Consider the following 25,184-nt stretch of genomic DNA (forward strand, 5'->3'; position numbering starts at 1 on the left):
TTTTGAACACTTCAATGTAATCACTAAAAAATGAATAGGCAAACCGTCATGTCACTATTTTCAACGCCTGCGGGTTCCCTGGAGGTGGTTCCACAGTGAAGAACTATACATCACTGGGTAAAAGACATTCCAAGGATCTAAATGGTATACAGTAATCATACTTTTGATAACTCTAGCTATAATAATGTGATTTTTATGTTCGAATTTTTATGTTCGAATGTCATTAAAGACGTCGTTTTATTAAATGTGTTGAATTTAATAAACCAAATGCTGAAACAAAATCAACACAAGTTAGTCGAGAAAATTTCAATTGAAATTTTCTATTTTAATGCCGTTCTCGACCGAAACAAAATTTTTCCAAGCAACATCTACTACTTTTAACAATACACAAAATCCTCAGATTTATATGTCTAGTGCCAAAGCTATACAATATGCACATAGGGGAAGCGTACCAATTATGGCAATACCTAAAAAATGTACCAACTATAGCCTAAATGGAGCAGTGCCATAACTGGTACCATTGCGCTTATTCGATATAACCATAACTGGTGCACTTGCCATAACTGGCTCAGCTACATTATATGTTGCAAAAAAATAGCCAAGATTGATCTCTGAAATCTCCCAGATGGTCTCGAGGTACGATGCTGGCCTAACAAGCCAGTCGTCGCAGGTTCGAGTCTCGGCTCGGGAGAGACTGTTAGTGTCAGTAGGATCGTAGCGCTAGCAATTGTCCTGTACACTAAACAGTCGGCTGCGAAGTCTGTGAATAAATAACAGAAAGTCAAGTTCCGAATCGGAATGTAGCACCAAGGCTTTGCTTAGCTTTGATCTCTGAAAGAACTCAAACGTTTTTGTGTGAGTTTTCGTACATCTTCATTTATTTGATGTACTTTGTCCTACAAACAACAATAAATTTGTTACCAGACAAATGTGTACGTTTTTAGTATATTTAATAAAAACTTTTAGTTTATTATGCTTGATTCGTTAACCCTTAAGTGCACAATGTTATTTTAAAAGAACATTGCGAGTGACCTTTCAAAATAAATGTATTTTAGTTTTTTTTAAGAAAAATAGTGTATTGGAGCAGTTATCTAGGCTTCAAAAAAGAAAATATATTAGCTGGAAGCACTGAATTGGCGCCAACGGCTTTACTTCCTCATGCGATGGAAGGCGTGATCTCAGAGATTTTTCGCCTTAGAAAATCTCCCGGTGTCGGCTAGGATTGAATCTAGACCAGTTGGGTTGGTTGTGAGTGGATCACCCACCCCACAACCATCGACACCTAGTCGGCGTTGGGATTCGAACCCAGGCGGAGACGATACCAACCACGCTAGGACCCCGCCCAAATTTAACTTGTTTTAATTTTATAGACTTTATTCTCCGATAATGTCGCAGCGTGATTTTTGAACAACATGTTTTTATTTTTATATTATAAAGCAAATCTTTCATTTTTTCAATGTACGATGGTTAGTTTTAGAGAAGTAAACGTGTTATGCAAAGATTTTATTTCTCCTTACATCGCGCGAATTTGAGGGTTAAATTCACGGTTGATTCCGAGAGTCGAGCGATAAAGTTCAAACAAATAAGATCATTTTTGCTACCAGAATTAAAAAGCACGTTTTTAGATCCCGGAAGCATTTTTAAATTTGTTGTCCGTTTCAGTCCCGTTCCGAAATAAAATCGGACTTTCAGATTACGCTTCACCTGGAACATTAAACTTAAACTTTAATGTCAGCTCTGTTTTGTATCTATAATTTTTATGAGAACTCGAATAACAATTGATACCTAAATAAAACATAATAACATGAAAAAAGGTGATAGAGTTAAAAATTTTTTTTATTATGACATCGTGCTGTATGTACTATCACACTATGGCTGAACTGACATTAAGTTTTAGTTAGAAAAAGATGCCGTAAAATCTACGGTTGTAACTAACATTCACTCTAGCTTCCCCTACTCAAATCACTAGGGAAGGGAAAAATCGAGTTTCCTACCATGACATAAACTGCGGTGCCTAAGAAGTTATTGCACTTTACTTATTTGTAGGTTGATGCCATTGACTATGTCTTATTTGTACTAGATGTCCAAGGCTACGCAAAACGCGCTAGTTGGGCCTTAAGTTCATAGCAAAGGAAACTGAACTACTACTGGTCCTGTGCTCATTTTCACACTCGTCGAGTAAGAAATTAACGCAGATAGGTGAGGTACGCATTTTAGTGGCTGACATATCATGTCTGTATGTAAGTAAATCGTGATACAGCAGAACCAATTTGAATAATTAGATTGAATAATATCCTTTCTTGAAATGTTTTAACACTTTTGTGTGTGCACACGCCGTACCAATGATTTGCATTACCTCATACCTGTGCGTCAATAATTAATTACAAATCGTGCATGGAACAATATTCGTGATCAGGAGTTTGTAGATTGGAGACAGCGTAAACGCAACTAGGAGCCATCTTTCCAAGGGTTTTCATAATAGTAGTGATTGATAGTTTCTTCGTCAATATTTTTCAATTCAGAATGTTTCCAATTCACAATAATGTTTTCGCGACAACGGTTTCCTCATGCGATGAAAGGCATGACTATAGAGGGTTTCTCGCTTCAAAAAATCTTCCGGTGTCGGCTAGGAATTGGATTTGGATCACTTGGATTGTGAGCCTTACGCTTTGTCACGGTCACCGGTACTTGTGGCGTTGGGATACAAACTGACATCTCAATACAGGGGTTTCCTAAAACGTTAATTACAATCATGTTTGTTTGTAAATATATATTGCGACTGGATCTCACACTCTTCTCTGTCAGTTTCTCAAACAGAAAATTTGAAATGTATCTATGATTTATTTATATTTCTCAACAGCCAAATATCTTGTTAAGCGAAAATACCTAATATTATATATACATACATGGATATATACTATATAATAAATTTTAGTTTTTTAGTTTTTATAATATTAACAATTCTTATTATATTGATATTAATTATACGATTGTGGTTGTGAATCCACTAAACCGATGATTCATAAATGACAATCTGGACAACCTTCGGTGGATCTTTACTTTCCTGTTTCTCCTTAATATCTTGAAGAATTGCATTCGTAATGGCTTCCAGAGCTGCTATTTGACTAGGATCGTTCTTTTTGCTACCGTGAAGTCGCGGCATAGAGACAATTGTCAGTACGCGTCTTAAATCGTTTTGTAAAGCTGTCACATCAATTCCAGTACCTGCTGATTCACCTAGTCGACGCAAAGTATCCGCCAAAGGTCCAGAAAGAGCCTTGAAAAGGGTTAGAATTAGCTATTTTGCATGTTGTGGAATAAGATTTATAAGTACCTGTAATTTTTGCCAACTCTGAGCATACTGACGCCTTACTAGTTCGATAATCGTTGAAGTTAATGCAAGTCCGACCAGGATGTATAAGGTACAAAGTAGCATATAATTTGGTTTACCTAAGAAAGTGTTCAATGATCAATGTGTACGTAAAGAAATAAACTGCATGAACCCACTGGGGACTAAATCTCCAAATCCAATGGTGGTCATAGTGATGAAACAAAAATAGTAACCATCGAAAAAATTCCAATCGTCTTCCCAGAGAAGAAGGAGTCCAGTGCCCGCAGCCAGGTACACACCTAAGAATCCTACAGCACCAACAGCATACAACCACTTTTTATCTGACATTTTTATTCCAACATCTGGACAAAATCCTATAAATAGAGTTATTGAGTTTATTGGAACAAATGAATTTTGAATTACCCGTTATGTGCTCGACGAGGTACCCGGGTGTCATTTTAGATTTCAAAACACATCTTTAAGATTCTGTTCAAATAGATACAAAAATCCTCAGCTTTAAGACATATTTTTGAAAAGTCGGATCTCTGCTAATTACGAGAGCTACGAGGAGAGTAATTAAGTTGCCAAATCATGAGTTATTAAAATTATAGAAATCGGAAGAATATTAGAAAAGTGATAAGAAATATAATTTAGTATCGCCAACGTAGGAATGTTTTTGTCGAGCACATAACGGTTAAAATAACCATAGAGCATTCCCATACGAAATGTTGAACTAGATGAATGAGATTGTCTTTGATCCGCCTATAACTTTGCTGACATATTGACTACCACACAAAATTGCATTTTTCATTAATATTTTTGTTAATTGTATATTTTTTTTGTATTCTAGAAACTGTTGCACTGATCTAAACGATGTCAAAGACAAAGTTTTAGGAATAGTTAAAATTGATGTTAACATTTCGGGAAACATACATACATTTCATACATACATACATTGTTATACATTTCGGGAAACAAACTAGATAAAATGCATTCAAAAACTCTAAAAGATAAACTTTATAATTATTATGCAATTACCATAAAAAGGAGTTTTTCCCGATGTTTCCTTTGATTTTTCGGATTTTTGTATTTTCTATGATTAAATATATCTATATTATATTTTTTTGGCGCAGCTAACATTCTCAAATGTCAATATTTGCACTAGCATGAAGCTTGAAGTTTCTATACGCAAATTTAGGCAAATACTTCATTCAGTCGAAAAATTGAAAAAGTAACGTGCCGGGAATGACCATTTCACATTATTAGGATTATTAAGAATGAGAAAGAGATTGTTCACAAAAAATAAGAGATTCTGAGAAAATTAATACTTGATGATTTTTTTTACAAATTTTCAATTTACAATTTTCACATTCCTAACACAATGAAAAGTGCTGAATCCAAGCAAAAATCACCTGCATAAGATTGAAATATCAAGATTACAATAATCACTTAAACGTAGGATAAATCTTCTTTATCTCTTATGAAAAATATTAAGAGGTTATACACCATTTTGGTCAATTGGAAATAGTTTGAATTTTTTTAAAGTTATCATTTTCTAATAGTACAAAAAAGAAGCAATTGTGCATAAATAAATATCAATTATTAAAAAAGTTATGGTCGGTTCTCAAAAGCTTTTTTTGAATGAGACTTGCAGGGTTTAGGATGTCGATCAGCAGGTCAATTGAATCGGAGTACCTATAGTATTTCATTAACTTAAGGTTATTCCGAGAGCATGAACGATGATTATTTCGTTCCTGTTGTTTTTTCGACCGTTGCGAGATAATCGCTTTCCAAAAAAAATCAGTTTTGGAGCACTAAAAATTGTATTAGTTTTTTTTCGGCCATTCCGAGATAATCGCGAACAAAGTTTCAAGTTCAGCTTGTGGGACTGTGACGAAGCGCACTTCAAATCGCTCAAACCTTTCCCTATTGCTCGAATCTCTATGAAAATTTGAGAAAATGATCAAGATCAAGTTCAAGAAGGTGTGTTTTATTATAGAGCAAAAAAATCGTTTTTTTTTAAGTAGATGTATAACTTCTTGAAGATCAGAACAGCTGCTAATTCAGTGAGTTTGTGTTTTAAAGTATAATAGTAGTAGGTTTAGAGGAATGATAATTCCAAGATGTTCATTAGCCTTTTGAAAAATTAAAAAAAAAATCTTAGAGAAAAACAATCTTGGTTCATGAGAAATAAAATAGTGTGCAGTAGTCAACCCTTCCCACAAAGTTCATTCTAATCAGGGAGGGTCGAGTCAACAATAGGAATTATTGTTTGTATATGCAAAAATTTGAAGAAACCGTATGAATTAGTTCTAATAGACAGATAAATAATGATGAAACTAGATTGGTTTGAGTTTCATGTCATTTACTATTTTTTTAACGGTAACAGGTTATATCATCGCCTATACTACATGGTTTTCTTTGTTTATTCATTTTTTTCAAAAATATGAGAAATACAGCATCCTAAATCTATCATATACTTGCGAAGGGAAGTATGGACTTCCAGTGTTGTCCCACGGTGGATACCGCTGTAGCGAATAAGCGTCCCCAGTCAGCAATCACGGTCAATGTCAGCGGGATACCGATTAGAGCGTAAAGTATACAGAAGATTCGTCCCCATAGTGTCACGGGCACGATATTTCCATAACCTACCGGCGAAATAGTAGTGTGAAAAGATAAACAAATGGTAATCTGAGTTATACGGTTAATCGAAAAAAAAAAAAAAACAAAACATGGTCTGAATGCACTTGTTTACGACTTTCGCCTGCTCATGCTCCACATTGATGATTCAAAATCAAAATATGATACCAAAATATCTATTATCCAACTGTACAGTTGTTGATTGAGAGAGATTAACAGCTATTGATGCAAAGCAGATAGAGTTTGTGGCAACACCTTTGTGCTATGCATGTTAATTATGTCTTGTGGAGTGAAGCAATGGCTGCAACATTACTACCGTATGACTCGAGTGACATGTTCTGCGTGACTGGAGGTTTCCTCTATAGTTGATACATAACACTGTTTTTTTATACTAGTAGGTAATTGTAACTCAACAATTACCTACTAGTATAAAATATCAGTGTTATGTATCAATTTTTGCAACAATGCATGTGTAATTGAAAGGAAATAGAATTCCTTCGTGTGCGTGAGAAGATGGCTGAGAAAGTGGTGAAATTTAAATCTAACATCAACCAATAATGACTAAAACATTACAGTTCTATTTACCGATTGTGGTAAGGACAGTGGATGCAAAAAATACCGCTTGTAGTATGCTCCACTTCTCAGATTCCACAGGAAAATTATTATCAACATCTATTGAAATTCCTCCTTGGGCTGCATCTTCCACGGTCTGTACTAAACAGCATACCTGCTATAAACGTTATTTGAACACAACATGTCATAATACCTTTTCGTATTTTTCCAGTTCTATCGAAAGAAGAGTTTCCAAATTCCGCACATCTGTGTTGTTAACGATGGCATATATGAAATGTTCTCTTTGCTCAATCACAGATTCTCGCAAATTTCGCGTCCTGTTAAGCTCTGCTGGAAGCTCTAACTCTCTGAACATCTGCAAAACATTCACCAATATAGTCGACAAATTATTATTAGTCATAACTGATTTTTTTAAAAATTTGTTGTTAGTTATATATTGCCACTACTAATTTGTTCATGTTTGAAATCAAGCAATCACGAAAAACAACTGTAAATTGATAAACACACTAAGTCTTTTTTTTGCGGGGGATGTGTTTCAAATTTGTATAAGACCGCGTAGATTTTTTTTTAGTCAACAACATAACGAAGACAACCATCTCAAAACGATTGAACCTTGTTAGTGGTTACACTAAAGGCCAACATGAAAAGTTTTAAATTTTCAGTCTTCACACCGAATATTGTGATTTTTTTTGAAATCGTAGACATGAGACGTGATTGAAATGAAGTCGATATCTTGTACTGTTTTCGAGTTATACGAAGAAAAGCAATCTGTGTTAAAAAATACTTTGGTGTACTTTTCTGCATTGTATTGCTTTGTTTCGACGAATGGTATGAAAAAAGTGCTTTTTCAGAACTATTCACGTTAGATGGTGTCTCGAAGAATTATTACTAGAATAATTATTCCTCATATACTACGTCTTTGTTTATTAGGGTGGCAGCGAAAAGGGTCATGTCAAATTTTAAAAACCGACAGTCATCGATTACAAAAGTGAAGTAAAAGGTAGACAACTTAGCATAAACATAGCTTATAACTTTTCCATAGCAAATAATATTGATAAGTTTACTTTAAACATAGACATTAGGGTGACAATGACTGTATGGAAAAAATTCATCATCGAATTTCAAAACCCGATCATCTAAATTTTGATTATTGGCCCAAAAAATTACCTGTGCGAAATTTCAGTTCAATGATTGAGGGGTGCCTCGACGCGCTCAAAGTTGTAATTTTTTGACCCTAGAACGTCTACCAAAGGGGGGGAGTACAAATAGATACTCAGGTAGATATAGGTAGATTTTTGAGGGTCAGGAAATCACAACTTTGAGCGTTTTGAGGCACCCCCAAGTCATGTGTGATTGAGCTGGAATTTCGCACAGGTCATTTTTTTGTGCCAATACAGTCCATTGTCACCCTAATGTCTATGTTTAAAGTGAACCTATCAATATTATTTGCTATGAAAAAGGTATAAGCTATGTTTATGCTAAGTTGTCTACCTTTTACTCCACTTTTGTATCCGATGACTGCGCGCAAAATTTGTGATTTGTACAGTTTTGAAGTATAAGGGCTCACAAAGACTCTTTCCAGAATTTACAAACAATCCGGAGTTATAAGTTGATATGCGTCAAATCTCAAATATCGTGGAAAATATCAAAAAATGAGGTTCCAATTCATACGACTTGCTCATAAAAATATCAAAAAATGATGTTTCAATTCATACGACTTGCTCATAAAAAGAAATTCCATTTACTAAGGCGTCATCCACAAATTACGTGAGGATTTTGCATTTCCCCCATCCTCTCACAAATCTCATGTTAAAGAAGATTTTTTCTACATATGGCGTGTTCGCAAGGAATAAAAACAAAACAAGTTGATCAATCAGTTAATATCATGTTAAAGTTAATGAAACTGAAAAATAAGTATGCGAAGTAAAGTACATAATTGTTCAGCTAAGGTGAATTCACGCTATTTCAAAGTTTATTTGTTAAGATCTCAGTGAGAAATAATAAAACGACTTTTTTTAGTTTTGTAATATTTTTATTTTTCTCGATTCCTTTTCTACCCCTTCGGTATTATTCGTGAGAAATTTGAAGGTTTTCATGGGTCTAGTTTGAAAATTAGAGAGTGAATTGAATTGTCAAATAATGTTTTTGATTCAGGTCGAAAATTCGCCATTTTCCCAGGGTTATTTGATCCGGACCATTTTCCGATCAATGGGCATATGTTGCCTGTGAAACAATACATACTAAGATTACTCCAATACTACAATACTCCAAGGATGATTTTCGAATTTGGCCCAGAGGTGCATGATAGTAATACAGAGCAACTGGCATTAGCAGTTTTGATGGCGTATTTTATTTTATAATAATGGTATTTGAAACACCGTGCTCAGTGTCAAATAAAAGGTCTAGTTGTCCCATAGACCTTTATATAAAAATATAAATAGAAATTCAGAATCAAAACGTGAATATCACGAAACTCTATTATCTCAGTGATTACGTAACTGTTCTAGGCAAATTTGAATTAAAGAAACGTTAAAAACCTTACTTTTCAAAATATGTAAACAATGTAAAAAACGACAGTACTAGGATTCGAGAAGTACTATATCTTTCAAGTGCAACAAAAATAATCGAAATTGGACATTCTTATCGAAAGTAATTTACGCTTAAGAGTGTTACAAATGCGTCACATGTTACATTTTCAAATTTTTCAGGTTTTGATGCCCAACGTCTATATTTTGTACGTACGTTTGTCACACTGAAAAATGGAAGCATATAAAAAAACACAAGCAGGTGCATATTATTGTATTAATTATAGTTATGAAATAAGAACTGTACTTGTAACAACTTGTTCTTGGTACCAAAATTTAATTTAATTGATCAAAAGGTTGTTGCTTCGAAAGATCAATTAAAAATAGATTTTTTCTTCGGTAAAAACAGGTGGAACTACTGTTTTCCTGTTTTTCCTGGATAAGTATGTTACCAGTGTACAAACTAAGGGCCCTATTACAGTTATTGGTCAGACGAGTAACTCGTCGCTTGCTCGTCTGCTGTAATAGGTCCCTTCATATGAAATTGATCAACTTCAACTAATTTAAGTTGCGGGGGCCTAGCGTAGTTGGTAACGTCTCCGCCAACCACGCTCGACGCCTGGGTTCGAATCCCACCGCCGACATAGGTGTCGATGGTTGTGAGGTGGCGTGATCCACTCACAACCCACCCAACTGGTCTAGATTCAATTCTAGCCGACACCGGGAGATTTTCTGAGGCGAAAAATCTCTGGGATCACGCCTTCCATCGCATGAGGAAGTAAAGCCGTTGGTGCCGGTCCGTTAATCAACGGGTCGTGAGTTAGGGTCCTGGGTGGAGTCGCCTCCCCGGGCGTCGGTGATTGGCACAACAACAGTGGCGGAGCTAGACCGACGGTAAATAAGCGAGAATAAAAAAAAAAAAACTAATTTAAGTTGTGTTTTGGAAAATATTTGATTTTAATTTTACGCTCCCAGATGGTCTCGAGGTACGATGCTGGCCTAACAAGCCAGTCGTCGTAGGTTCAAGTCTCGGCTCGGGAGAGACTGTTAGTGTCAGTAAGATCGTAGCGCTAGCCCCGCAATTGTCCTGTACACTTAACAGTCAGCTGCGAAGTGTGTGTGTATAAATAAACAGAAGGTCAAGTTCCGAATCGGAATGTAGCACCATGGATTTGCCTTGCTTTTTAATATTTGAACAACTAGCTTTACTTTTATTGAATAGTATCAGCAGGTTCAATAGGAGACTTCGAATTAGGAGTAATCTAAGATACTTTTTCACAATTGTCAATTTTATTCTATCATGGCCAAAGCTGGTGCTATGGCCAAAACCGGTGCTTCTACCCTACATTTAAATTGAGTAACGATTCTCTTGTATATGGATCTGCGACAGTTTCGGCTTCTCTCAATTCTCGTTTTCGTCGAATTACACAGTTTAGTATTCTATTACAACATTGGTTGGATTTGGAAAGGAGTGAGTTTTGATTCAAATAACATAAATATCTTAGTACATTCATATTTTTATTGCATGGCACGACGATTAATGAATTATTACTACTAGGTGATAAGTGCTAGTTAATTTTATCAAAACAACTCGTTCTTTGTTATACCATTTGACTGCACTCTCACCGGGCAGTAGGGATGGGCGAGCGGTTCATGAGCCGTTCATATGAACCGGTTCTTAGAAAAGAGCGAAAGAACGAATGGCTCACGAATAAGAGCCACGGTTCTTTGAGCGCACCTAAACTGATGGGTTCACGCGAACCCGAAGTTTACCGAGAAAACACGAACTGTCAACGCTCGTGAATTATTGTGAACTATGAGCCGTTCATGTGAGTCGGTTCGGAACGGTGAGTGAGCGGTTCAGAGCCGCTCTTGCAAAAGAGCCATTTTACCCACCCCTATCGGGCAGTAAGAAAATGATTCAAATCTTTACATTTTAACTATTCAACGACACATTAATTATCACATGCTGTACAATCAGGGTTGCCAATGTTCCAGTTTAAACTGGATTCCTACATTTTTCAATTGATCCAGTCAAACAGTTTATTACCAAAATCTTCCAGTTTTTTCAGATATTTGCCAGTTTTATTCAGTTTTTTATTCACTGAAGCTGTGATTGATTTTCGGGAATAATTTTGAAACGTAAATTTTGTAGATTGACAAATTATTTTGACAATTCTTATCAGCATTATCAGTATTCTATCTTCTCGCACGAAACACAGTCAAATTGAAGACTGCATGACGTGGTTGAGATAGAACCAAACAAATAGATTTTACCAGACCATTAAAAAAATTTCTATTTATTTTCTGCTGCGTAGCAGTTAAGAAATTGTTAGAAGAATTAGTTACCAAAAGATAGCGAAGCCAGAAATAACTGAAATTTCAACTTCACTGATGTAACGAAAGAAATCGTTGCTTTATTTTCTTAATTTTGAGATAGATTGAGATAGATTGTCACTGGATTCAGTCCCCATAACAGAAAAGCACTCTCACAATCATTTTTTTGCTTTTTTTTTATTTATTTGGAATTCAGTTTTTCCAGTTTTTTCTTCCGCCGTTTTCCAATTAAATCGAAAATTTTATTGGCAACTCTGAGTACAATTGTATAAAAGCAGTTGGCAATTGAAATTTTCCCCTCTTACACTCTTCTAACATTACACGATGGTTTTGTTCTCATAAACTTTAACGAGGTATAGTGAAGTGAATTGAAATTCTAGTCTACTCTCATATTTTATAAACAATACAGGTAAACACAGATTTTGCCCTAGAGCTCAAACTGGAAGAAACGAAAGATTATAGCATTCCTCTGAATTTTGGTGCCCCTAGTAGAGATAACTTACCCGGCGAGCAATTACTCTGCGGCATTTTGACGCACTTCTGCATTTGCTGGGGGCACCAAAATTCACAGAAATTGTTAAAAAAAATATAATCTTTTCAGGGTATTTCCATCAGAGGCTGTTTGGCCAAAATTGAAAATTTGGAGGGGGACAGGTTGTTCAGCGTTACGTAATTAACAAGGGGGGGGGGGGGAGTCATATCGAACGTTACTTATTATAACATAGGTGGGAGGGGGTCTGAAATCTGGATTTTTTGCATTACGTAAATTGTGTACGACACCTAACGGGACCAACGCCACCGTTTTTACTTTTAAATATGATGGTATACGATGTGATCCCAGAGATCTAACGTCCGCAGCAAGGTTGTATATTAAATGTTGGGGTGTCAATTCAATTCAATTGGACGCGTGCCAATAGCTCGCTCCACTAGTACAATTTTGAAACATTATGTATGACAAACTTGCAGTCCTTAAGTAATGCTACAAGTTTGTCGAAGAAAGAAATGCTCTAACTCTTAAGCCTAAAATGTAAGAGCCAATACTCGCGGTGAATATCAAAATATTCACCGCGAATATTGACGGAATATTGCGCTGAATATGGACTCTCACGCTTCAGGCATAAGAGTTAGAGCATTATACCATTCAACAAACTTGTGGTTCTACTTTGGGACTATAAGTTTGTCATACATCGTGTCTCAAAATTGTGCTTGTGGAGCGAGCTATCGGCACGCGGCGAAGAAGCACTCTAAAATTGAATATGCAACCTTGGTCCGCAGAAACTCTCTCTGAGTCGGTAAAGATTGTACTTAGACCAGTTGGATTGGTTGTTAGGGGATCACACCTCCTTTACACTCTTCGAAGCCTACCTGGGCGATGGGGTTCGAACCAAGGTCAACAGTGTAGTTGGCGATACCGTTATCGACTACGTTAGGCTAGTTTCTTTCTAATGGGTGTTGAGAAATGACGAAACGTTACTTAAGTAACACCAAGTTGCTAAAATCTGCTAAACTTCAATTACAGCTAAGTTTGTTGCAATACAGGAAAGTATAAAGTAACAATTATTAATAAGTGTTAAAGTCCGATTGCTGCTTAAATAATCCTTTTCATTGTTCTCATCTGCAGAGAATATTTAATCTCGAAGTAAGTATATAAATACATAATGCTTTACACTTTATTAATTCAACAAAATACTTTTTTGAACCTTCAGCACAACCTCATTGACACAAGTGGGACTGCGCACACTCATTTCTAGAACCATTTACCTTGTTAGTACAGCTCGAAACTATGGACTCTCAACAGTTCCCCGATCATAGTTTTATTCATACTGAACAACACTAGTGCGTGCATTTAGTGCGATTTAACCTATGGGTTTAAACCGTGTTATGAGTGCAGCTCAATGCACGCAAAATGCATATTCAAAAGTTAGCGGCAAGTCAATCGGTTAATTACGCTGCTTCCAGCAGAATGCAAATTTTTCCAAATCATCGTTAACAAGTAACTAAAATTGTTTGTCATTTTGTTTGCGGAAATGAAGACAAGATGGAAAAAAAGCAGCTGGTGAATATGATACAATATGGTAAAAATGCTAAAATATATAATGCTAAATAATAGTTAATTAGATAAAATCAGGAACATGATTATATCTCATCTTCATCTATGATTATATCTCATAGGTGTAACGAAAAAGAATTTTTGTCTAAGAAAAACCTTGCATACTGTGATACAACATTTTCAACGCGTGCCTCAATCGAACATTTGATATGTTGTAAATGCAACGTTTTAGTATATTTCGAATTTGCATGTCTGTCGGACTGCGGATCGAATTTGATTTGCTTTTACGATGACATGCCTTACCAACTGTTTGCACTTGATCGTTGAATCTATATTCAATGCGTAGGCGCTTGACCTTATTATCAAAAACATTAGTGTCCCATTAACAAGTCGTTAAATAAATTCTTACACCTTGGACGTGACAAGATAAGAATTACTTTTAGAGTCTAAGCTGTGTTGTCTGGTGCAATCTCCACAACTTCGCATACGAACAGATATCTGTCCGAAAAGAAGATTACCTCTTACAGTAAGAGCACATGCGTATGTATTTTGATTCTAAGTAAGATTTGAAGTTTTTTATTACAATGGAATGCAACAACCATCCATTAGAACGAGCAATAATACTCATATTTTTAGACGAATATTCTAAGAAGAATCACAAATGGTAAGCGTGAGGAAATCTTGTCAAAATTCGTTACATTTCAACTAATTATTCAAATTCATTATTCAAATAATTATTCACTATAATCAGCTTGGCTTTATTTAAATGACTAAACCGTATAGAAAAAAGATGGGAATGTTCCTCCTTTAAATTTTTACTCTATTTTCATCATTTATTAACGAAATAATAGCGATTATAATCATATGAAAACGAAATGATTATTGCGTTCTTTCCGGTTGTATGGAAGCCTTGAGCCTTTAAAGTTTTCCCCACTCACCCCAAAAAAGAAAAAAAACCTAGTCCCACATAAAATTTGTCCAGTAGAGCAACTGTAGATGTTGATCGAATAAGAGCCTCCCTTCAAATGATACGATAGAATATCAACAGCATGTAGGGGTAAACAGGGTAAGACCGCCCACCGTAGTTTTACTACCAAGTTATAAAATAATTGAAAAATTTCTTTAACGTGTCTATTACAGTATAATTACATAACATTTTGCACGTTTTTCTGTTTTGATAGTGCACGAACGGTCGCAGAAATAATCAAAAACAACCTTTCAGCTGGCAACCAGTCAATGCGCTATTGTTTTGCGGCAACGGGACTTAAGGTTTTTCAGTCTAAAAATCTATTGTTTTGTTCGTTTAATCACTTGCCTGAATCTATCTTCTTTCGAAAATATCGAAGGCCGTGAGTATTCTTGTAATTTTGACTACTTTTTCGGTCAAATATGAAAATGTTCCACTGGGGGTAAAGTCGCCCACTATACAAGAGGTGAAACCGCCACGAATCCAACTGCTTGTTGTTTTACTTCAAGACCCAAATGCCTCGACACTACAAAGGGAATATTTACAGGATCAGTAAAGCAACTTCAAGCCACATAAGACATCGATGTTAATCGACCATTTTCGATTTGGTTTAAGCTTTTCTAGTAATATATTTTAACAAGACTTATTTTTGAAAAAAGTAAACCTGTGTTCATGGTGTTAATGAACCAAAATAATTTTAGAGCCAGGACGGTGTGTTTGATAGGTATGACGTCTCCGGCAGAATTGAAAATAGTAGTTTTTTACTTTCGAAAAAAGTACACACTCTAAAAAAATTTAAAGAAAAAATATAGAAACAGAATTAAAAATATATTTATTTTTCAAATTTTTTTGAAAAAAACATGTTTTTGCCTGTAAAATCTACAAAAGGTAAGCTAAAATTTTATGGTTGTTGGATCATGGAGTAATAGAAATATTAATAGCTCAATTTTTGTGAAGAATTTTTTTTTTTGACGGTTTATTTGGTGTATAGAGTCGTTGGTAATTTTGTTCTTCAAAAAAAAAAACAGAAAATTGAAAATATAAATAAAAGAAATAATAATTATTAGTATTTTTCTATACATAATAAGTCTTCAAAAGAATCATACAGATAAGTTTAATGAGTTTTAATTTTTAGCTTGAAGATAGGTATATTATGAATTCAATATCTTGAAAAACCCCAATTCTGAAAAATCTATTTATTTTGAAAACCAAAAAAGTTACCTAAACATTGATTTGAACTTGAATAATCAGAAAACAAAATAAGTTAAAACTTAGAAAATTTTTTTTTCAGATTTTTCACAGTGTATATTTTATATAAAAAGAAAGAAAATACCATCTACAACTTTGTCAGAGACACTTTACCGATAGAATCAACCGTTTCGGTCCTAAAAATATTGTTTATCCTCAAAAAATGGTGGGCGCTCTTACCCCTCTGGTGGGCGGGCTTACCCCGCATGAAAAAGATCTGCACATTTTCAATGAATTTTTAAAATTAAAAAAAAAAGCTGGAAAATAAACAAAAATATTTCAGTTCTTATTTTTTAAATGCGGGTATTGAATAGAAGAACCTCTTAGCGAAGAAAAAATGAAATTGCAGCCGCAACTTTTTTTTCTATAAACAGAATTGCTTAAGGGGGCGGTCTTACCCCGCTTACCCCTACTTTGTATATTTTTTTTTAAATTCAATAATGATATGTAAATATCACACATTTGAATTCTGAGCATGTTTTATTGAAAGTACTTTTTATAGTGAACATCTACAGCAGTTCTTTTGCAATAACTCCATCCCCTTTCATCAACTTAAAAAATGTCACACGCACAGATTCCATAGTTTTTTATACCAGATTTTCTGGATAACCGCTTTAACCTGTTCCAAAGTCAGTAGTCAGAATGTTGTGAACAGATCCAATAGATATAAATATAAGACCGGTGACAACTATTCGTCCTGAATGTTGCCTTTTTTCCACTTTAACGACTCCAGTGTCCTTGTAAATCGTGGCCGACCAGATCTTCTATGGCCCTCCAGAGAGGATGTCTCCCTGTGCCTTGTTTGATGGTTTTATAAACGAAGTTTCGCTTAACCCCACACGATTTCAGACATTTGAATACTGTTCAAGAGCGGTTACCAGCCAAAAGCCGCTTTACTACGACTTTCCGGAATTGCTTCATCGCGCATCGAAAACAATACACAACTGAAAGCCAACTGCAGTTCAGAATAATCAGAAATGCACGTAACCTAAAATAGTAACCACGTGCTACCAACTTTCGGTGAAAATTATTACATCATTATCGACTTACACACTTTGTTAAAACTGTTCTTTCTTAATTGTTATAACTAGTGAGATGCAACAAATGCACTGCGAAAGTACATTCAATCTCTTCTTGCTTTTCTCCTAGAAAGGTATAGCAATCACTGGCAAAACCGAAGATGTCAAAGTGCTCCAAAGGGCCGAATGGCATATATCACTCGTCTCAGTTCGACGAGCTGTGTGTATGTGTGTGTATTTGTGTGTGTATGTGTGTGTACGTGTGTATATGTTTTTTGTATGTATGTGTGTGTGTGTGTGTGCAACTTTTCAATCTCATTTGTTTTTCTTTTCAGAGATGGCTGGACTGATTTTCATAAAATTATTTTCAAATGAAAGGTCTAGTTGCCCCATAAACCCTATTAAATTTTAAAAAATCACGAAGGTTCATTATCTCAGAAACTACACAACCGATTTTAACCAAAACTTTAGACTTAGAATTTTATAAAGATTGGACATGTGGGTCAGAAGTTATGAAAAGAAACGTGTTCTGTAGACTATTTAATCTCACTCATGTTTCCGATTTGGACCGATTTTCATAAAATCAGTGTCATATGGAAGGTCTAGTTGCCCCATAAGACCCTATTCATTAGTTTTGCAATCGGATTTTTACTTTGCCTGTTATGTTCAAAAATGTGAGATTTAACTTTGAAAAGAAACATATTCCGAAGACTACTTGAACTCACTCACTTTTCTCAGAGATGGCTGAACCGATTTCCAAAAAATTAGTGTCTACCTGATCAAACGATTATAACAAACGGGTATCACAAATATATCCAAACTTGATAGAAATAACAACACCTGCAATATTTTTGATATGCCAGAATAATAAGAAGTACAGAATTATATCAAATTCTGTTATCATACACTTGAATGTTCAAAAGTGTGTTTTTCTAAAGCATATAAAGGGTGATTTTTTTGCTATTTGGTTTTTCGTGTATTCAGATTTGACAGTTCACGCGGGAATTCTGATAGCTGTCAAAGTCTAATGTACTCAGTTGGTTTGCCATTTCACCATGAACAGACTTACACCTGGACAACGCTTACAAATAATCGAATTTTATTACCAAAACTCGTCCTCTGTGAAAAATGCCGAAAATCCACTTTTTTACCGAAAAATTGTGTTTAGTGACGAAGCTCATTTCTGGTTAAATGGGTATGTTAATAAGCAAAATTGCCGTATTTAAATCGAAGAGCAACCAGAAGCAATACAAGAATCGCCAATGCACCCAGAAAATAGCACGATTTGGTGCGGTTTAAACGCTGGAGGCATCATTGGTCCGTACTTCTTCAAAGATGATCAAAATCGCAACGTTACGGTCAATGGCGCTCGCTATCGCGCGATGATTTCTGATTTTTTTTGCCGGAAATGGAAGAGCTGGGTCTTGTTGACATGTGGTTTCAGCAAGACGGAGCAACGTGCCACACATCGCGCGAATCAATGGACATATTGCGGAATGAGTTCGGTGAGCAATTCATCTCACGAAATGGACCGGTGAATTGGCCGCCTAGGTCATGCGATTCAACACCGCTAGATTATCTTTTGTGGGGCTACGTTAAGTCTCTCGTCTATGCGGATAAGCCAACAACAATTCCAGCCTTGGAAGACAACATTACACGCGTTATTCGCGAGATACCAGCTCGAAAAAGTGACCCAAAATTGGACTTTTCGTATGGACCATTTAAAACGTAGTCGTGGCCAACATTTGAATGAAATTATCTTTAAAAAGTAAATGGCATAAACCAATTTATCGGCTCAAATAAAGATTTCATACAGTTTTGTAGTTTTTATGCGTTTTTGTTTAAAGAAAAACCAAATTCTTAAAAAATCACCCTTTATAAAACAGAATTTGTTATTCAATTGACAAAATAGTGTACATTCTTATTTATTCTGATCTTTTTCTGCCAAAAACCTTACAAAATTTGCTATAATTTGTTATAATCAGTAAGTAATTTTGATAGAAATTTTGATATTTTAACTATTAACGAGACCTAGTTTAGAACACAAGTTGATGCAAAACAGTGCGTAACAATATATCAAGATTTGTTATAATCCTGATATTTTTGACTGATCGGGTAATCAAATATTGAATTTTACTGTAATCGGACTGTAACTTCGTCTGTAATGTATCAGAATGTTAAAATCACGAAACTTTATTATCTCAGAAACTACACAACCGATTTTAACAATACTGATATCAGATGAACGGGCTAGGGTTGACTGATGAATTATTATGATTGAACACGTGGTTCAAAAGTTGTGAAAAGAAAGTCATATTTGAAATAGAAAAAAAAGTTATAAATGCTTTAATTAATCAAATATAAAATGATATTTAATCGAATGATAGATAATCAAGTCAATATAAAATTTTATTGAGTCTATATATAATCAAGTTCAGCCTCAACATGAGTGACGTTTTGATTATACCATGATCAAAAAAAAAAAAAAAAAAAAAAATTCGCGTCATATATTTGAAACATAATTATTTCATGTAATCTGCATGTTTCAACTCTTTAACGGGCCGAGGCTAAAAAAAAGGTGATTAAATTTTATTGTTTATTTCTGATCACTGATCATAGCTCGTAATTATGAAGCAGTAAAAAACGAAAGTTGTTGGTGGCAATATAGTTGCCACTGCCTTAGAAAGGGTTAATGTATATTCATATGTTATGCTTCAAATGTTCGGTATAGTTTAGGTGTTTTTTACCAAAAATTTGTTGTTTAGAGTGATAAATAAATCCAGCAAATATTATCAAGGTGTATTTTTTTTCTGGAAATTGAAGTGTTCGTTAAATCTATTTGAACAAAAAATAAGTTCGAATGAGAAAGACTGGGTCTCACTGCTAGGCAGGGCTGGAATTCACCTCAGTGCAGACAGAACCACACAAGTTTGTACACAACACATTTGCCATCAAACCGTGCGTGCCACTCCCGATATTTCGTTTGTGTTCTCTTCTCCCCATTCGCTCTTTTGTATTTCTTTCGCACCAAAAAAACGACTGAGTACTCTTAGTGCATTTGCCGAAATGTGCGACACCACACATTGTGTCTTACTTTGTGTGTTGCTTGGGGCAATGATTATCGGATTTGACAAACGAATAATTATAGTATTATTTTTTTTTTGGTTTTTACACTTCATTTGACTCTTACTGAAATAATTTAGGAACTTATTTTTAGTGCTGCTCAATGGGTTTTGTTTCAAAACTACAAATGGTTTCTTCCCGGAGATATTCACAATATGTCTCGTACATTAACAGTAGGGTGGTGATAGAAATCGACTTTTCGAATTTCGTTTAGAAGTAGGGCTCAATAGTTTTGTCTTCGAAAAAAGTTCCCATACTAAACTTCAGCTTAATCTGATTTTGGGAGCACGAAAGCATTATTTTGTGACCAACGAAAAAAATGCACCTGTTCATAAATGAAATGAATATCAAAAAACCCTGATGTCAAATATCTTAGGAATGCATGAAACATCGAGATCTGGTGTTATACAAAAACAAAAAATGAAACAATCGATCGGTTAAAGTTTCACTTTCGACTGACCGAACTTCTAAATCCGACGGAGGATAATTTTTTTTCATACAAGTCATTACCACCCTAATGAACGGTAACAGAAGTGAATGCATGAAGCGATTGTATATGAATACCAGGGCAGAAACATGTCTGGGCGTGCGTAATATGTCCTAAGAAACACGTCCACGCCATTGAGAACCGTGTGTAAATGAATTCTCACAAATGTATATGGTCCTTTCTTGGTTCCTTTTCTCTGCTATTTTTTCTACCCGCAACGCAACGCAAACTGCTCAAACTGAAGCTCTTTGTTATCACGCAATGTGTCGCAAAAAGCAGCACAAAGTGTTGTTCGTTCTTCCTCTCTTGAAATATTTCTCACTTGGTGATATCTTTCATAGTCATTTCGTTTTCGCTCTTTTTCTTTGTACCTGTTGGTTGTCAAAATGTGTAGGTACCGTTCTCGTTGTGCCTTGACGTAAAATTAACACACTGAGCGCAATGAGTGTGCGAATGACAGCCCTGCTGCTAGGTGGATTAATTTGGGTTTTTATATACTGAAGTGATATTCGATGCGCTAAGCGTTTTACGCTCACGTTCAGTGCTGATCGATTTTTTTACTAGCGGAATTCTTGTAAAATTACAACGAATCTCAATTCAATCTTAGACTTACCTCCTTGTGACGAGCTGTCATACTCCGATGAAATAATTCACGCTCATGGTTCACGGTCACGCAATAAAATTTTCTGAAAATCCAACTAAATGATCATTACCGTTCCTTCCATAATGTGAAAATGAAAATCAAACGTCAAGCGTTACCCAAAATGATCCAAGAGTGAACTTTACGGAGCTAGTTTCATTCGGGGTAGTATTTTTCCATTTATTATAAGTCGCGTAATGCCACTGTACAGGGCGTAGGCGCGCACCATGTGCATTCTGTACATCGGTATCGGTGTCAGCTTTAGCCTTATATATAGGCTAACCGATGCGCATGGTGTCGACTTGCTGTCATTTGTTGTTTGTTCACCGCGTACGTCCTAGTTAAGTACTTTCGCGGCTCACAGGTCAGGATTTCGGGTTTTCTTCGTCTTGCAACAGCCGCACAATGTCTTTTTTTAATTTAATGTACAGTTTAGTGTTTATTTTCTAATTTTTTCAAATTAAATTCATAATACCTTGAAAACGAATGCGTTTACGAACTTGTATATCGTAAGGCTTTCAATTTGAAATGACAATTTCAATTGTTGTATTGGATTACAGTTAATTTGGAAAATAACGGAGTTGAATATTTTTTTAAAAAACCTGATGTTTCATAAAAATTCTATTTTTCATTACCTCATCCTGAACTTTTATCAGAAGTTGCGTTAAGCTTCAAGTTTCTTTGAAATAATTCAAAAAATCAACTCTTATTTTCAAAATAAAATTTGAAAATTTTTTTTTGTCAAAAAAAATTTTTTTTTTCATTGTGTATGTTATGTTTTCTTTACTATTAGTTCCCTACAATTTCTTCTCAAACAATTTTCTGTACAACCGAGGGTTTCTGAGCTACAATGCTTTGAACAAAACCTATGCCAAAGTGCGTATGTAATCCCCTCTTAGAACTCGGTCTTGAGTCTGAAAAATTTCTTCACCCGTGGAAAATATTAGTTACTCTCAAATCAAAAATGGTCAATTAATTTTTTCTCGAAACAAATTGGTTTGTGTAATAATGATGAACATGTGTACAAAATTAGTCTTGTACACATGGTGTAGGATGAAATTGTTAAACGCCGCTAACCGAGTTCTGATGTATAAATAATGTCTCACGCCTCGGATCAGTTCGAACAGAGTACACGGACAAAATACAAGGAATGGACTGATTAGCTACACCATCAAAAACAAAGGTTCCACAAATTTTCAGTCTACCACGCATAATTTATAAAATGTCCAAAATACACTCATTTAAAAATTGATGAGTTTTGACACCTTTGGATGGAAAAACATGAAAGTAATCTCTGTAAAAACATTCTGCTTGATTTAACGTTGTACAAGGTGCACATCTATCAATGCTTAGGAGTAGAAATAAACAAGTCGGACGATATCATCCCAGAAGGTGGTGGTAAGATGAATGTGTAGCATATGTAGTTGTAAATTTTATTTAAAAAGAGCAATCTCGTCAACGAACACAAAACGTAGTTATGGTGATCAGCATTGGCCTCCGGCGACAGAACGCAGAAGGAAGTGAGTCATTTAAAAGGCGGCCAAATTGGACAGTCTAAGTGATGTGTGGAAAACTAAAAATAATTGTAAACGATGCTCTCTCTCCTACTTGCCGGCTTCAGAAGGTACATGAAGCGTTATCAAACGTGATAATAAATGACAATATAAAGACAGATTTCAGCGAGCGGGTAAGCATGCAGGTACCACGGTGTGTGGCTATACACAGTCAAATTGCTCACTGCGATACATCTTTTCATTGAATTTCATGGATTATAGCCAGACACGGTATTGAAATTTAATTTCTGGGGGTTTTTAACTTCCATTAAAAAGTTATCACATTATCCATTTTTCCTCAACGTGAGTAATAGTTTGTCTACACATTTTGTAAAAGAAATTTCTGATCGGTTTTTACCGTGCAGTTTCACAGATATTACTCAGAACAGCAATAGATCTGAGGTGAAGGGTGTATTTTTAGATGCAGATTAAGATTTACATCTTATGAACACAAATTGGCTCAATTTTAGATATTATTCAGAGCGTGTAACCGGTTAGTAGAGCTTTATATAGGCCATACGGTCCGATGACTTATGTGAAAATATGATAGATATTGTTTGAATTCATAACAAAACACCTATTTTTGATCATTAATTTCAGTAAAATACAATTGACAGCTGATTTAGTCGAAGAAATAATTCAAAAATGTCAGCGATATTTTTTTTTCAAAACGTTTGTTTGATATGGCACAAAGTAAATTGATTTACTGTAACCAGAAAATGTTGACAGTTACTTATGTCGTTTTCGTTTTGGCGGTGTAGCTACACTCAAACGATACTTTTGACACCGTAAATGTTTCGACTTTTCGGACTACCCTTTTTCTGTTTCTGAATACACTTTTTCTGTCTTTGACGACACCCGAAAAAAGCAGAGTGTACAGTGGTCCCCGTGGTTCTGTGGTTAGCGATGTCTGTCGGCTAGCTCTCCCACACGGTTGGGATATCGGGTTCGATTCCCGATCGAGTCGAGGATCTTTTCGAGCTGGAAATTTTCTCGACTCAGCACTGGGGCACGGTGTATCGTTGTACTTATCCTACACATGCAAAATGTGCCAAAAACAATATCGATAACGAATTCTCTCAACTAATCTAGTTGATCGAGACCGCTATTAGCCCCAAGGCTAAGCGTGCGATATTGTTTGTACTGTAGGAAGTTACCAACAAATTCACACGAATGTGTCAAAACTGGTTTGTTTTGGTTCTTGTTCCACGTGGTAAAGTGTCAGGTAATTTTTTGTTCAGCACATGGACATATGAAATGTAAACGAGACAAAATGACGAATGCGATAATGACCAAAACAAAACGAATTGACAGCTATCCCATTATTACGCATACCAATGCAACGACACTGAGAATGTTTTATTTGAAACTGCAAAGTATAGTACGGAAAAAGTGTAGCTACACCGCGAAAACGAAAACGACATTATTTAGTTCTCGGTTGATTAAGTCATATTTTATATGGAATCAAAAAAATGTAAAAGTTCAACTTATGAATTTAGTAACGATTTAGCTTATTATTTAAGTGTTATGTAACTAAATGTGAACAAATGCGGGTGTTTCAGTCTGCTGAATTTTACTTATATTATCACATATATATATATATATATATATATATATATATATATATATATATATATATATATATATATATATATATATATATATATATATATATATATATATATATATATATATATATATATATATATATATATATATATATATATATACGTGTACTTATATATATATATATATATATATATATATATATATATATATATATATATATATATATATATATATATATATATATATATATATATATATATATATATATATATATATAAGTACACGTTTATATATATATATATATATATATATATATATATATATATATATATATATATATATATATATATATATATATATATATATATATATATATATATATAGAAACAGTTTCGTTTCGTCCCCCAGTGTTTACTTGAAATGGAAATATGTTATACTGTCTAACCAGAGTTGCCGAAGTTGCGAATATTGTTCTGGATGGGCACGAGTTTTGTATATTCAAACAAGTCCAAATGAGTTTCCATGAACCAATGATTATGTGCTGTAAATAGCTTGCAAGGAAGCGAATGTTTTTATTTTTCTCTAACGCAGTTTACAGATCGTGATGTCATTTTAAGGCGAATTTCAAGTCTTTGAAATCATCAACATTTGCATACTCTATGACGGGGAAAATGTTGCTTGGCAGCTCTTGTCATATTTTTTCGCTACTCCGTATGTATACAACGAGCGAACTAATACACGCCCACCGGATGAATTGGAGATTGAAAAAACTTGTAACATGTGCAACTTATGCGACGGTGTGTGATTTTTTTTGACTTGAGGTGGAAAGGGAGCATTTTTCGACAGAAAAAACGTTGCATGTGGTTGAAACGACCATTATTAGATAGTCGTACTCTCATAACACGTGCTAAATATATGACAGTATGTGTTGTTACTTGACTGGGGAAGAATTTTATTGCTTTTTAAGTAATGGATTTGTTACCTAAAAGGTAATTTTGCGCTATTGCTTCTAAAGTAATAAGGAAATGTTTTGCGTGTATATATATATATATATATATATATATATATATATATATATATATATATATATATATATATATATATATATATATATATATATAT

At 34.7% G+C, this 25,184-nt stretch overlaps 1 protein-coding gene across 1 annotated transcript in view; it reads right to left on the reverse strand.

Moving 5' to 3' along the window:
- Positions 1 to 1,999: 1,999 nt before the first annotated feature.
- The window catches only part of LOC129717892 (TWiK family of potassium channels protein 7), a 126,837-nt gene continuing 103,652 nt past the window's right edge, over positions 2,000 to 25,184 (reverse strand). Inside the window, exons 2-7 of the mRNA XM_055668157.1 lie at positions 6,738 to 6,899; positions 6,557 to 6,680; positions 5,812 to 5,979; positions 3,508 to 3,705; positions 3,335 to 3,450; positions 2,000 to 3,277 (exon numbers count right to left, since the gene is read on the reverse strand). Coding sequence (XP_055524132.1) covers positions 3,008 to 3,277; positions 3,335 to 3,450; positions 3,508 to 3,705; positions 5,812 to 5,979; positions 6,557 to 6,680; positions 6,738 to 6,899 — 1,038 coding nt within the window. The 3' untranslated portion in view covers positions 2,000 to 3,007. The remainder of the gene's footprint in view (positions 3,278 to 3,334; positions 3,451 to 3,507; positions 3,706 to 5,811; positions 5,980 to 6,556; positions 6,681 to 6,737; positions 6,900 to 25,184) is intronic.

This window comes from Wyeomyia smithii, chromosome 1 (assembly GCF_029784165.1).
Source record: "Wyeomyia smithii strain HCP4-BCI-WySm-NY-G18 chromosome 1, ASM2978416v1, whole genome shotgun sequence".
Classification (NCBI taxonomy): Eukaryota; Metazoa; Arthropoda; class Insecta; order Diptera; family Culicidae; genus Wyeomyia; species Wyeomyia smithii.